Source organism: Nerophis ophidion, linkage group LG18 (genome assembly GCF_033978795.1).
Source record: "Nerophis ophidion isolate RoL-2023_Sa linkage group LG18, RoL_Noph_v1.0, whole genome shotgun sequence".
Taxonomy (NCBI): Eukaryota; Metazoa; Chordata; class Actinopteri; order Syngnathiformes; family Syngnathidae; genus Nerophis; species Nerophis ophidion.
The window spans coordinates 44,673,750-44,690,406 of record NC_084628.1 but is presented as its reverse complement, the minus strand read 5'-3'; the positions used below and the strand labels follow the sequence as shown (position 1 = coordinate 44,690,406).

Genomic DNA, 16,657 nt, shown 5'->3' with positions numbered 1-16,657 from the left:
TGGCAGAGGGATTCTGTCCTTTAGAGTTTCCTTTCAGTGATGTAGGCGACGTCCAAGAAACCCCCATCCATCCATTTTCTACCGCTTGTCCCTTTCTGTGTCACGGGGGGTCGCTGGAGCCAATCTCAGCTGCATTGGGGCGGTGAGCAGGTACCCCCCACTATCAGTGATTATTACTCACGGCAGACCTCATGGGAGCCAGCAAACATAATAAAACATCACTTACTGTATAAGGTCTGCTGTCACATGCTTGTTCATATATTCCCATTTAGATGAAAAAAGACTCATATTCCTCGCGAAGAAAAGGGGGGTGGAGCCAAGCGTCTTTTTCTGTCCTTCCTCGCCATTCCCGAGTCTAAATTGAATGTCGGAGAGCACCAACTTCTCAGATTATATCCCCAGCCATCTACTTTCTCGATGAAAGGCATGATTTATGACAGGGGTCGGGAACCTTTTGGGCTGAGAGAGCCAAGAATCCAAATATTTTAAAATGTATTTCCGTGAGAGCCATATAATTTTTTTTTCAACACTGAACACAACTAAACGCGTGCATCTTTAAGTAAGACGAACATTACTAGAGTTTAATATTTCTCTTATTCTTTGTAAAAACCTTGATATTCTGAAGCTAACAGTGAAGGGGCGTGGCCTGCGGGCCTGCAGCGAAGCGGGGTGTGCCAGGACCGGCCTCGAAATCAGCGACAGGTGCGTAGACGGCCCACCTGGGCCTTGTTATCTAATCACCTGTCGCTCTGTTATTAGCAGCAGCCGGGAGGAGGGACAGGGTTGGAGCTGGAGCCAGAGCGTGAGCAAGAACAAAAGAGAAAAAGATCATTGCTGGAAAGCAACTGAGAGACTTATTGAAAAATAAAAAAATATCGTAACCCTGAAACAGGCTCTCATGTCGGTGCTTGGTGGTCTGAAGAACCCCCAGGAGGGCAAGCCCTAAAAAAACAATAATAAACAAATCATGCAATTCCTTGAACAAGTGCGGTAGAAAAAGGATGAATGGATTCAAATGCATGAGCATGTTTAATATTTGGAAAGTTATTTTTAACACTTTGATCACAAGTGGAATTAGTCATTACTTATCGTGTTAAGCAGTTTTAGCTCAGATTTATCTGAGAGCCAGATGCAGTCATCAAAAGGGCCACATCTGGCTCTAGAGCCATAGGTTCCCTACCCCTGATTTATGATTTACAATAAACTTCCACAAGCAGGGAAGCGAGGAAATAGCTGACCACTCCATGATGTAAACATAGCAGGATAAACTGCTGGTCATGTAGCTGCTATGAATATTCTGTCTGTGTTAGCACTTTTAATAACAATATCACTAATACTGGGTTGATATTTGAGTCATTAAATGTAATCGAGGTATTGTTGGTGCTTTTTGGATGGTTATTCATTTGGTGTATCGGGCAGAATAGAAGACCTCCCATTGGGTCCGTAGTAAGCAGACTTTTATTTCCGTTATTTTACAAGTTAGAATGTTTTGTTTTGTTTTTAAAAAAGCACAATTACCCTTTAATGTCTCTTTTGTGAGACAAATATTGTGTTCTTTTGGCCAGGTTATTGTCATTTTGCCACTATAGTTTCTATTTATCCCGTGCTGCTTTTATAATAATCAAATTGTTGTTTTTTGTTTTCTTGTTTGGTATAAAGTTGTAAATGAAGTTAAATGCCCTCCCGGTCACAGTTGGAGATGCTACCTCAGTAGAAGCATTTAAGTCTCACCTTAAAACTCATCTGTATACTCTAGCCTTTAAATAGACCTCCTTTTTAGACCAGTTGATCTGCCGCTTCTTTTCTTTTTTCTCCTATGTCCCCCCCTCCCTTGTGGAGGGGGTCCGGTCCAATGACCATGGATGAAGTACTGGCTGTCCAGAGTCGAGACCCAGGATGGACCGCTCGTCGGGACCCAGGATGGACCGCTCGCCTGTGTATCGGTTGGGGACATCTCTACGCTGCTGATCCGCCTCCGCTTGAGATGGTTTCCTGTGGACGGGACTCTCGCTGCTGTCTTGGATCCGCTTTGAACTGAACTCTCGCGGCTGTGTTGGAGCCACTATGGATTGAACTTTCACAGTATCATGTTAGACCCGCTCCACATCCATTGCTTTCGGTCCCCTAGAGGGGAGGGGGGTTGCCCACATCTGAGGTCCTCTCCAAGGTTTCTCATAGTCAGCATTGTCACTGGCGTCCCACTGGATGTGAATTCTCCCTGCCCACTGGGAGTGAGTTTTCCTTGCCCTTTTGTGGGTTCTTCCGAGGATGTTGTAGTCGTAATGATTTGTGCAGTCCTTTGAGACATTTGTGATTTGGGGCTATATAAATAAACATTGATTGATTGATTGATTGATTTATATATTGTAGCGTTAATGTAGCAAGCTACTTTTGCTGTGTAGCTTGTAGTGTAGCTTTCAACAATTCTCTGGGACAAGCTTCACCAGTAGCTTCGCTACATTTAATTAAAAGGTAGCTTGTAGTTCAGCTGACTACATTATCCAAGCAACTTGCCCATCACGGCACACAAAACTCAAGACTTGCAAGAAGAGGAGACCATCGGGTCCGAAGCTGCAGCCACCAGGGTGCTGCGTTATGCATGTTTGGTCTAAAAAGCCTGAAGGCCGTTTCTCTCGGTGTTTGGAACAGAGTCAACATCCCATGTGTCTTTGAAGAAGAGGGGAGGGATTTTATTGGAGACTCCTTCGCTGCGCTGGTCTTGCTAGGGTCTTCACAGCATGACCCAGCCAAGGCCATTGCAGAGGAAGCTGAAATGTAAAGAAGGATTGTTTTTGTTTGTATGTAATAAAATAATGATCTCCTTCTCACCCTAGTTGGCTGATATCTGTGTCATCCACAAGCTTGGATCCTCTAGCAGAGGCCTGGGAGTTTGAGGGTATCTTGGCTGTTCCTAGGACTGCACTTTTCTGGACTGAGGCTTCAGTCCAAATGGACATCGGTGCCTAAATAGTCCAATTCCTACAGCTTTCCCAGGAAAGAGCGGGAGACGTGATTGGAAGTGCAACATGACAAATGCATGTTTGCAGCAAAGCAACAGAATGATTGCGCTCGTGACTCTCAAATGACACACCAGGCTGGTGGCAAAATATCTTCAAGGATTTCTTCACGGATGAGCAAACACCAGCCAAATGCACGCTGACAGTAAGTAAGGAACTCATAAAGAACACATTGAGGACTGCAGAGTGAAAACGTGGTAAAAAGTCTGTTTTACATTTGGTAACCTTCACTGCTGTCATATTAAAATCCGTAAAAAACGTTTACAAGAATATTGCGGTAAAAAATAGAAAATTCCTGTATTGTCTTCAGATGGCCAGGGTTAGAAGACTCTGGACTTCATTCAAAACCTTTTTTCTTAAGCCATCATTGGTTTTTATATTCACGGCTAAGACATGGGAACTCCTGGAAGATGGACTGAGTGACTCATGATGAGCTCAATCAAGTCTCGGTGGAAATCAGTCTTACTTGGATGTTTAATCAGTGGTTTGCCATCAGGGCCAGCAAGACCTTCTCTGCTGTCCTCACAGAACCACAAATCATGATCCAGTTCTGTTGTTTTTAGTTTTGGTTTGTATCCAATCAGAAGTCAGCTAGCTTATGTTGCCATGCTGTGCCAAACCTGCCTGGGGGCCTTCAGAATCAACAATGTGTAAGTGAACGGGCACATACAGTTGATAGATAATTGCGATAGCCAATCAGATCACAAGTTGTTGACAGTAGCCTATCTAGGTAGCCTGATGTTAACGAGACTGTGATTGGACACTCACTTGTCATTCCAAAGTGAGTATCCAATCACAAGTTTCAATTTAGCAGGAAGCAGGAAGTGTTGCACCGTAGCCAGACCGGGCTAGCAGAGAAGGAGAACAAAACATTAAAGAGGTGTCAGATATATATTTGCAAAGCCATTTTCAAGAAGGATATTTAAAGAGAAACTACATCTTGTGAGACCATGTCAACCAACCCCGGAAGCTAAGTCAGCCGTTCTGCCCAAGATATGTGGTAATGCCCGCCACTTCCACTCGAATCAAACGACTATGCGGGTACCACTGGCTTATACGGCGTCAAATTGGTGCAATTTTTTTTGCACTTTTAATAGGTTTTTAGCTATTTTAATTTTGACAGTACCACAGAAGATATGTTTTAATTGCTGATGCAGGTTAATTGTTATTTAAATGTGCCAGAAAGTAACCCGTTTTGTACACTGATTCAATGACCAGCAGGGCGTAAATGTGTTCCTGTTTAGTATTTCTTCAGCAATGGTCATGTTGGAACATCAATGATAGTATGACCTGGGGTGGACCTCCCGCCTGTGCGTCTGTTGGGGACATCTTTGTGCTGCTGACCAGTCTCAGCTCGGGATGGTCTCCTGCTGGGCCCACTATGGACAGGACTCTCACACTATTATGTTGGATCCACTATGGACTGGACTCTCACTATTATGTTAGATCCACTATGGACTGGACTCTCACTATTATGTTAGATCCACTATGGACTGGACTCTCACTATTAAGTTAGATCCACTATGGACAGGACTCTCACACTATTATGTTAGATCCACTATGGACTGGACTCTCACTATTATGTTAAATCCACTATGGACTGGACTCTCACTATTATGTTAGATCCACTATGGACTGGACTCTCACTATTATGTTAGATCCACTATGGACTGGACTCTCACTATTAAGTTAGATCCACTATGGACAGGACTCTCACACTATTATGTTAGATCCACTATGGACTGGACTCTCACTATTATGTTAGATCCACTATGGACTGGACTCTCACTATTATGTTAGATCCACTATGGACTGGACTCTCACTATTAAGTTAGATCCACTATGGACTGGACTCTCACACTATTATGTTAGATCCACTATGGACTGGACTCTCACACTATTATGTTAGATCCACTAAGGACTGGACTCTCACTATTATGTTAGATCCACTATGGACTGGACTATCACACTATTATGTTAGATCCACTATGGACTGGACTCTCACTATTATGTTAGATCCACTATGGACTGGACTCTAACACTATTATGTTAGATCCACTATGGACTGGACTCTCACTATTGTTAGATCCACTATGGACTGGACTCTCACTATTATGTTAGATCCACTATGGACTGGACTCTCACACTATTATGTTAGATCCACTATGGACTGGACTCTCACTATTATGTTAGATCCACTATGGACTGGACTCACACTATTATGTTAGATCCACAATGGACTGGACTCTCACACTATTATGTTAGATCCACTATGGACTGGACTCTCACTATTATGTTAGATCCACTATGGACTGGACTCTCACACTATTATGTTAGATCCACTATGGACTGGACTCTCACTATTATGTTAGATCCACTATGGACTGGACTCTCACACTATTATGTTAGATCCACTATGGACTGGACTCTCACACTATTATGTTAGATCCACTATGGACTGGACTCTCACACTATTATGTTAGATCCACTATGGACTGGACTCTCACACTATTATGTTAGATCCACTATGGACTGGACTCTCACACTATTATGTTAGATCCACTATGGACTGGACTCTCACACTATTATGTTAGATCCACTATGGACTGGACTCTCACACTATTATGTTAGATCCACTATGGACTGGACTCTCACACTATTATGTTAGATCCACTTGTGATGCCCTCGCCCTCCTACAACCATCCTCCTCTCCATGCTCCTGAGGAGATGACATTATTTGGCAGCTCCATCTTCACTCAGCTTGCATAAGTCCAGTTGATGGCTGTCAGAGTGTGGCTTTAGATGTCTTCATCTCTGGTGATCCATGCTGTGTGATGGCTGCTGGACACCAAGCACCCTGCTGTGCACCAGGGAAAGTGTCTTCTTGCATCTTCTCTTCAGAAATGCACATGACTATAAAGTGTAGCCCAAGTTGTGTTCGCATTTTATGAGCACAATCTTCAAGTTACCATCTAAAGAGACTCATCTTTTCTCATGTTTTCTAATGACCTTAAGTCATGCAATTTTTTGTGAAAAGTATTTAGAAAAGTACCCAAAACAATTTAGGACAGGTATTGGTACTAAAATATTGGTATCTGGACAACACCAGCAGGGTAAATGTAAAAGTTCCTGTAGAAGTTATTGCGGTGGCAAAAGGGCCTCATTTAATCCTGCCTACAATAATTGTAATTCCAATTAAGCATCCAGTAAGTAGAGCCAGGTCAATTTAAACTCCAATTCCTCAAATTATTTTAGTTGAAAGTCCAAATTAAGAAGTTGCACACGCCCGATGCAGATATTTAGATGCTGGAATGACGAACTTGAAAAATAATTAAAGCTGCAAGCAATGATGGACGGGACCACTTTGGCTGCTGCCCCGCGACCCAAGCCCAGATAAGCGGTAGAAGATGGATGGATGGATGGATTATTACACAGAGAAAAAGTTGCATGTGTTTGCATAAAAAGTGCAGATGGCCTTAAAACGCCACAACAGTCACGCAGCAAATGTAAGTACCCAAAAGAAAGACTCGACATACAAAGAAATTCAATCAGAGCAGAAACTTAGGAGGAAACGGGATTAAAACCTGATGCTAACCGCCCATTGAAAATACATGGGTACGGCTAGTAGCTACTATTAACTAAACAGATAGACTTACCAAGTCAGCGTAATATCTTAACATGGACACTCTCTCTCGTCGCAACTCTGCTCTGATGGTCGGCACCTAGAAGTTTACAATTAGTTGTTTTTACGATATGCAGGCGAACGACAACTTGAAAACATACCCCTGGCAGCCATCTTGGTAAAGACGATCACAGCTCCTCCCTCACGAATGTTGGTGCGTGCGCACCAGCAGCAGACGGTGTGAAGAAAAAAGAAAAAGTCTCCCTCACTCTGTCTGCGCACGGTGGCCATCTTTGAAATGGTTTTCAGCGCAGCGGTTCTTTGAAGGCTGATCAAAACAAAACCGTAGCAGTAATTAAAATTTAAAAATTGTAATTACTGGGGTGCGGGGGGTACTAGGATGACAGGGGATGCAAAACATTAACAGAACAATACGTTTTCATAACATGGTCACTACTGCCTACTTTGTCTTGTTATATTCTTATTTTACTGTTATATTGTTATTCCCATTGTTTTTATTCTTTTTGTAATATTTCTCTATTTTGTTTCCTTTTAAACCCCCATTATTTACTTTTTACTTTTTTTAAAAATCGATCTCAACTCTGTACACTGCTGCTGGAATTTTAATTTTCCTGAAGGAACTCTCCTGAAGGAATCAATAAAGTACTATCCATATCTATATCTATATATCTATCTATCTATTTATCTATTCATATCTAAAACTCTATCATCAACTTTTAATCAGAAGGGTTCAATCTCTCTCCTGTGGTAGTTTGAAGGTGACACGACAAACGCGCTCAGAGGAGATAATGTTTGAAAAAAGGTGACCGGTTTTTACAAAACTTTTGTTTTGAAGGGGGTATTGCAAACTTCCTGTAGATTTTTGCTGGGGGTTGTCAGTATATGAAATGTAGGTCTGAATGCGACCTACATAGAGGTTTTTGTTTCATGTCTCTACGACATTCCTACTGGAAGTTACAGGCAGTTTTGTCTGTGTTTTCATCCTAGGGGGTGCTAGAGCGCCATTTTGAGTTTTGGGGTTAGGTTTTTTTGATTAGATTGTAATGTTCGCCAGTGTTGATGTGTGTGTCAAATTTGGTGAGTTTTGAAGCATGTTAAGAGGGTCAAATTACAGCTCAAAGCTGCAGAATAATAATAAAGAAAGAACAAAACGCTAGAAATTCAATAGGGTCCTCTGTTCCAAAGGGACATTCGGTCCCCAATAAAACTGCCTCAAACTTCCTTGCCATGCAATTGAATTCTGTTTTCAACAGACTCTCTCCTCTGCAGAAAGGAACTGATGGTGTATTATTTCCACACCATGCCTCATGTCATGGGACTTGTAGTAAGACACAGCAGAGGATTAGCCTGTGCAACACTTGTGTGGTGAGGAATGTTGGCTTCTTGCAGCTCGTTGCACGTCCACTGTGATATCAGCAGACACCCTGATTCCATGAAGAATGTGTACCTGATACACTTTCACACTGAAAAGGACTTGCGGTTGTGTTGTGTTTGTGTGTGTTCAACCTGCTCAGTGGCCTAGTGGTTAGGGTGTCCGCCCTGAGATGGGTAGGTCGGGAGTTCAAACACCGGCCGAGTCATACCAAAGACTAAAAATGGGAGCCATGACCTCCCTGCTTGGATTTGGGGGTTAAATCACCAAAGATTATTCCTGAGCGCAACCACTACTGCTGCTCACTGCTCCCCTCACCTCCCAGGGGTTGGAACAAGGGGAGTGGTCAAATGCAGAGAGTAATTCCACCACACCTAGTGTGTGTGTGACTATCAGTGGTAGTTTAACTTTATTTATTACAAACAAGCATGATTAAAAGGTGTCATGATCCTTGGTCTGGATCATGTTCTTGGACTCCTTTAGTTCCTGTTTGTGCACCTCCAGAGTTGTTTTTTGTTGCCATGGTTGCTCATTATGTTCACCTTGTCACATTGTGTTGGTGACGAACCCCAAGAAGCAGAGATGGTGGCAGGCATTAAGCAAGAAAACATCATTTAATGTCCAAAAATACAAAAATAAGAAAAGGAAAACACGAACCAGAAACCAGGAAGCAGGAACAGGAGTCCAGCAAACAGGAACTAGGAACAAACAAAATCCACACGACAGGTAGGAACACAAGTAGAAATGACAACTGATAGGACCAACAATAATCCAACACTGACTGGAGGAGAAATCAGGTCTAAATAGTGGCTGGCTGATTGACACCAGGTGTGGCCAGGTGCCAATCAGCCACAGCTGAGGGGACACAGCACTCAGGGAGACAAACAGGAAACAGAACCAAAATAAGAGTGCTGACAGGAACTAAAGACAGGAAACGAAGACAAATGCAGAGGAAAAACAAAGACATAGTCTAACTGTCAGGGACAAGCCTGACACACCTGTCTCTGATTAGTGTTCGGACGCTCACCTGCTCCCCGAGCACTAATCAGAGGCATTATTTAAGCCTGCCTTTTCCAATCCGTCAGTTTGGTGTCGTTATTTTCTACAAGCACCTGTTATGTGAGTTTTGTTCCATTCATGCCGTGTCCACGTAAGTTTTGTTTCCTGGCCAAGTAAGTCTCGTTTGTTCACACTACAGTTGGTACGTTTTTTGTCATCCATAGTTTATGCTAAGTGTGAGTTAGCATCCAGTGCGATCGGCACTTTTTTAACCTGTTTTTTGGTACTTTGCGTTAGTGATGGGTCTGGCAACACCCATGCATCGGCGTATGCGTCGAGCTCATAGAACAAAACCTTGTGTCGGTGTGCGTACCATTTTTAGAAAGTCACGTGACTGATCATGAGCTGTTTCTGTCACGTGACCGATACGCAAACTGTGTCGAACTAGCACCTGCGCGCCAACCTGTGTTTATAAGGAAGTGCATCTGTCAAGCAGATGCTGCTGCCAACACAATTGCTGCACTTCTGTATTTGGTCATTCGTCATTTATCGTCGTCGGACATCATGGAGCAGCCTCAGGCAAAAAGAACGATTTCCACTGCGAAATAACAACTAAGAAGAGAAATCGTCTAAAATGTAATACGTTGGAAAAACTTTTTTTTTTAAATATAAAAATGTGTAAAAAAAAAAAATATATATATATATATATATATATATATATATATATATATATATGTATATATGTATGTATATATGTATGTATATATAGCCATCTTCTTCCGCTTATCCGAGGTAGGGTCGCGGGGGCAGCAGCCTAAGCAGGGAAACCCAGACTTCCCTCTCCCCAGCCACTTCGTCTAGCTCTTCCTGGGGGATCCCGAGGCGTTCCCAGGCCAGCCGGGAGACATAGTCTTCCCAACGTGTCCTGGGTCTTCCCCGTGGCCTCCTACCAGCTGGACGTGCCCTAAACACCTCCCTAGGGAGGCGTTCGGGTGGCATCCTGACCAGATGCCCGAACCACCTCATCTGGCTCCTCTCCATGTGGAGGAGCAGCGGCTTTACTTTGAGTTCCTCCCGGATGGCAGAGCTTCTCACCCTATCTCTAAGGGAGAGACCTGGAAACTCATTTGGGCCGCTTGTACCCGTGATCTTGTCCTTTCGGTCATAACCCAAAGCTCATGACCATAGGTGAGGATGGGAACGTAGATCGACCGGTAAATTGAGACCTTTGCCTTCCGGCTAAGCTCCTTCTTCACCACAACGGATCGGTACAACGTCCGCATTACTGAAGACGCCGCACCGATCCGCCTGTCGATCTCACCATCCACTCTTCCCTCACTCGTGAACGAGACTCCTAGGTACTTGAACTCCTCCACTTGGGGCAGGGTCTCCTCCCCAACCCGGAGATGGCATTCCACCCTTTTCCGGGCGAGAACCATGGACTCGGACTTGGAGGTGCTGATTCTCATTCCGGTCGCTTCACACTCGGCTGCGAACCGATCCAGTGAGAGCTGAAGATCCCGGTCAGATGAAGCCATCAGGACCACATCATCTGCAAAAAGCAGAGACCTAATCCTGCGGTCACCAAACCGGAACCCCTCAACGCCTTGACTGTGCCTAGAAATTCTGTCCATAAAAGTTCTGAACAGAATGGGTGACAAAGGACAGCCTTGGCCAGTCCGCAAGTATCCTCATTCACAACACGTTCTCTTAGATTTCCATGTTATGATACATGTTCACATTATTTATTGACTGTATCTAAAAAAGATACAAATATATTTTTATTTACATGAAGATATGAAATAATCCTAAATGAAATACAAAGACTTGGTTGATATTATTGTATATACTAGGTCATAAAGTCAGTTGAGTCGGTCCATAAGTTGCCTGTAGTGATGTTTAATGTCCAGCAGATGTCAGTATTTAGTGACACAGTATTGACACAGTATCAATACACTTTTGCAATGTGTCGAAACGCTTCATGACGCCTCATCAACCCATCACTACTTTGCATTATTTTTGAGAATAAATCATGTTCTTACCTGCACGCTGTGTCCTGAGTGGTCTGTCTTCACTCCTGGGAGATGTGACTTGACAAAAGGTGCGTTAATAGAATAGCTTTTATCCTGCAAAAAAAAAATAAAAACATATCTTTAAATTGAACAGAATCTTTGTCCAAAACTGTTCTTTAAAGATGCTACAACATCTTGTTTGGTGTCCAGCAGATGGTGCTATAAACTTGTGAAAATGTGCTATAAACTTGTGAAAATGTTCTTGCAGCTGCCAACTGTACATTTTTGTTGAAGCAAGTTGTGTATTTAGAAGACACACACTGTATATTTGATACTTTTTAAGCATGTTTCTGATGGAAATATCACAGCATGTGGCAGCTAACATAATAGTGAGAGTGCAGTCCATAGTGGATCTAACATAATAGTGTGAGAGTCCAGTCCATAGTGGATCTAACATAATAGTGAGAGTCCAGTCCATAGTGGATCTAACATAATAGTGAGAGTCCAGTCCATAGTGGCTCTAACATAATAGTGAGAGTCCAGTCCATAGTGGATCCAACATAATAGTGAGAGTCCAGTCCATAGTGGATCTAACATAATAGTGAGAGTCCAGTCCATAGTGGATCTAACATAATAGTGTGAGAGTCCAGTCCATAGTGGATCTAACATAATAGTGTGAGAGTCCAGTCCATAGTGGATCTAACATAATAGTGAGAGTCCAGTCCATAGTGGATCTAACATAATAGTGAGAGTCCAGTCCATAGTGGATCTAACATAATAGTGAGAGTCCAGTCCATAGTGGATCTAACATAATAGTGAGAGTCCAGTCCATAGTGGATCTAACATAATAGTGTGAGAGTCCAGTCCATAGTGGATCTAACATAATAGTGTGAGAGTCCAGTCCATAGTGGATCTAACATAATAGTGAGAGTCCAGTCCATAGTGGATCTAACATAATAGTGAGAGTCCAGCCCATAGTGGATCTAACATAATAGTGTGAGAGTCCAGTCCATAGTGGATCTAACATATTTCTGTGGGATTCCAGACCATAGTGGATCTAAGATAATAGTGTGAGAGTCCAGTCCATAGTGGATCTAACATAATAGTGTGAGAGTCCAGTCCATAGTGGATCTAACATAATAGTGTGAGAGTCCAGTCCATAGTGGATCTAACATAATAGTGTGAGAGTCCAGTCCATAGTGGCTCTAACATAATAGAGTCCAGTCCATAGTGGATCTAACATAATAGTGTGAGAGTCCAGTCCATAGTGGATCTAACATAATAGTGTGAGAGTCCAGTCCATAGTGGATCTAACATAATAGTGTGAGAGTCCAGTCCATAGTGGATCTAACATATTTCTGTGGGATTCCAGACCATAGTGGATCTAACATAATAGTGTGAGAGTCCAGTCCATAGTGGATCTAACATAATAGTGTGAGAGTCCAGTCCATAGTGGATCTAACATAATAGTGTGAGAGTCCAGTCCATAGTGGATCTAACATATTTCTGTGGGATTCCAGACCATAGTGGATCTAACATAATAGTGTGAGAGTCCAGTCCATAGTGGATCTAACATATTTCTGTGGGATTCCAGACCATAGTGGATCTAACATATTTCTGTGGGATTCCAGACCATAGTGGATCTAACATAATAGTGTGAGAGTCCAGTCCATAGTGGATCTAACATAATAGTGTGAGAGTCCAGTCCATAGTGGATCTAACATAATAGTGTGAGAGTCCAGTCCATAGTGGATCTAACATATTTCTGTGGGATTCCAGACCATAGTGGATCTAACATAATAGTGTGAGAGTCCAGTCCATAGTGGATCTAACATATTTCTGTGGGATTCCAGACCATAGTGGATCTAACATATTTCTGTGGGATTCCAGACCATAGTGGATCTAACATAATAGTGTGAGAGTCCAGTCCATAGTGGATCTAACATAATAGTGAGAGTCCAGTCCATAGTGGATCTAACATAATAGTGTGAGAGTCCAGTCCATAGTGGATCTAACATAATATTGTGAGAGTCCAGTCCATAGTGGATCTAACATAATAGTGTGAGAGTCCAGTCCATAGTGGATCTAACATAATAGTGTGAGAGTCCAGTCCATAGTGGATCTAACATAATAGTGAAAGTCCAGTCCATAGTGGATCTAACATAATAGTGTGACAGTCCAGTCCATAGTGGATCTAACATTATAGTGAGAGTCCAGTCCATAGTGGATCTAACATAATATTGTGAAAGTCCAGTCCATAGTGGATCTAACATAATAGTGAAAGTCCAGTCCATAGTGGATCTAACATAATATTGTGAAAGTCCAGTCCATAGTGGATCTAACATAATAGTGAGAGTCCAGTCCATAGTGGATCTAACATAATAGTGTGAGAGTCCAGTCCATAGTGGATCTAACATAATAGTGTGAGAGTCCAGTCCATAGTGGATCTAACATAATAGTGAGAGTCCAGTCCATAGTGGATCTAACATAATAGTGTGAGAGTCCAGTCCATAGTGGATCTAACATCATAATGTGAGAGTCCAGTCCATAGTGGATCTAACATAATAGTGTGAGAGTCCAGTCCATAGTGGATCTAACATAATAGTGTGAGAGTCCAGTCCATAGTGGATCTAACATCATAGTGTGAGAGTCCAGTCCATAGTGGATCTAACATAATAGTGTGTGAGTCCAGTCCATAGTGGATCTAACATAATAGTGAGAGTCCAGTCCATAGTGGCTCTAACATAATAGAGTCCAGTCCATAGTGGATCTAACATAATAGTGTGAGAGTCCAGTCCATAGTGGATCTAACATCATAGTGTGAGAGTCCAGTCCATAGTGGATCAAACATAATGGTGAGAATCCAGTCCATAGTGGTGCCAGCAGGAGATGATGTTGAGTAGAGACAGGTCAGCAGCACAAAGACGTCCCCAACTGATGCCAAGGCCTCATCTGTGGCCAGTGAATCTGCGAGAGCAGAAAAGAGATGGCAGATCAACTGGTCTAAAAGGGGGGTCTATTTAAAGGTTAGAGTGTACTTAAATGCTTCCATATGAGTATTGCATTGGTTTCTTCCAAGATGTTGATTAATAACCACAAAAGCCAGCTTTGAGGACATAAAACTAGCTGATGAGACACGACTGCCTGACTTGAATCCTCTTTAAAGAAACCACTGCCAATCCAAAGTGATAAATGCACTTTTATCACCATATACATGTTGCTGCTGCGCCCACAGAAGGTCATCACAGACCAAGGAACACAACAAAGGTCATCTCATACCAAACCACAGTACAAAAACCTATGTACAGTACATTTATATACAAACAATATTTGACGTGTAGAAATGTGTAATTGACAAAGTGTAGCATCACAAAGACAACACAGGCCACTGTAGTAAAAAAAATCACAATTTCATGAGGCTTTAAAGCACAAGTCTGAGGTTTCTGACATCCAGGCCGACTCTCCAGGTCTTGTCCTCAGCACGGTGGTTTGTTTCCCTTGGAAATACATACAAACATTCATTCAGTTGGACTTTAAATAATCATCCATTCACCCCTGGCATCAACTCCAAATAGGCCATCAGCTCTGGGACAGAATTGTAGGCACTCAAAGGTCACGGAGTAGAAGGTCACGGTGCCTTCAAAGACATCCGAGCAGATCCCGAGCAAGGACCTCCACACTGGAAAAGCGGACCCTGTGAGCGGAAGAGTGCAAAGTGTGCATGTTAAAAACACGAGGCCGTGCAAGACCTAGGGTTCAAAGGTCAGATGTGGAGCTCCTGGTTGTCTGTGCAGTGGATGCGGTTCAGCTTCTCCCGCTCCTGATTGGAAATGTCCACTTTTGCAGCGCCGGCCCTCTTCGGCGCAGGGGAGGGATGCGGGACGGTGAGTTCAATCTCCTCGTAGCGACGCGGGGCCGTGGCGTCGGTCGCGGAGGCGTGGTCCGCCGTCTCGCCGAGGGGGGCGGAGGACAGGACCAGGGGCACGGGGACGGGGACGGGGGGGCGCTCCACGTTCCGGATGAGGGTGACAAACTCCCTCTGGTTGTTGATGCCGTCTTCCGGCGGGGTCGCCCGCTGCTTTCGGCGCCCGTGGCGGACGTAGGCGAGCACGAAGGTGCAGGCGGCGCAGACGCACAGCACCACCAGAGCTGAGACGCCCGCCAGGACCACGTAGAAGCCCAGGCTCCCGGGGGTGGTGTCCAGCATGGCACCTAAGGGGAGGGGGGGCGTTAAAGACGGACTGGCATGGAAACACTCGCCTTACCTGGACAGTGGGGACCAAAACAAGGATTCTTCAGGCTCAGGCACTGGTTGCCATAGTAACCCTCAGGACAGGCGCACATGTAGCTGCCATCCACGCTGTGACAGGGCGCCCCCTGCTGGCAAGGGTTGGGGTTGCAAAGATCCAACGCCACCTGAAAAGATGCTTTGTCGTTAACGAAAAAAACATTTTTATTTATAACACCAAAACTACATTATTGTTATTAGCAATGTTTTTTTTAGACTTTAATCCATTTACAGTAGCATACAAAATGCTCCAATTAACGCCTCGGTTTAATTAACCATCGAGTCTCTCACAGACAAGGTGTGTGGTCTTCAAAGCAAATATCCACTGGGGTCTCAAATTAAATTGATAAACAAGCGGTAGAAAATGGATGGATAAATGGATGCATCTTTAAATAATGAGTTAAATGTGTTAATTAATCATAATTCAAATTAAATACATTAAAGTGTTATTAAATGTGTCATAGCGGTTCATCAAATCATTAAATAAATAATGAAATAATAATACCATTATTGGTATTATTATTAAGTGATATTTGAATATAGTATTTACAAGTTGTTACCATGACAACAGTCTCCATGGAGAGAAGGTGTCAAGGAGAGCAATTATAATAATAAAATGAAAATAAATAAATAAAATAAAAAAAGAAACAGAAATAATAATACCAGTATGAAATAAATACTTAAATCATGAAAAAATTAAATACAAATAAATTAAATGATTAAATACTATTACTTTTTACATTAAAATAAATTAATAACACATTTAATGACACATTCATGAATTTACACTTGGACATCACACTTAGACAAACTTAAATTAACCATCCATCCATCCATCCATTTTCTACCATTTGTCTCAAAAGGGAGATTGTTCCAAACAGCAGCTCAGTTACAAAGGATGGAAAGGATAATGCAGGTATAAAATAGACTAAAAATGTACCGTATTAGCAATATAAAATATCACATATATGTCCATCCTTCCATCCATTTTCTACCGCTTATTCCCCTTTGGGGTCGCTGGTGCCTATCTCAGCTACAATCGGGCGGAAGGCGTCGTACACCCTGGACAAGTCGCCACCTCATCGCAGATCAAATATATGTAATATTTGCATATTATATATACAGTGTGATATATTTTATATATTACATACAATAAATAACAATTACCATGTACAACATTACAGTATATGTAACAACTGCAGCAAAATTCCAGTTTGATTCCAATGATAATTGAATTCCAATGATAATAATTAATCAAACATTTAAGAGATTATTGGATGATTTATTTCTTTATTTTTGCCCCATTAAGACATGCACCTGGGGGCC

At 42.6% G+C, this 16,657-nt stretch overlaps 1 protein-coding gene across 1 annotated transcript in view; it reads right to left on the bottom strand.

Moving 5' to 3' along the window:
* Positions 1 to 14,224: 14,224 nt before the first annotated feature.
* LOC133537254 (protein jagged-2) overlaps positions 14,225 to 16,657 on the bottom strand; it is an 89,840-nt gene continuing 87,407 nt past the window's right edge. Inside the window, 2 exon segments of the mRNA XM_061878218.1 lie at positions 14,225 to 15,255; positions 15,309 to 15,459. Coding sequence (XP_061734202.1) covers positions 14,807 to 15,255; positions 15,309 to 15,459 — 600 coding nt within the window. The 3' untranslated portion in view covers positions 14,225 to 14,806.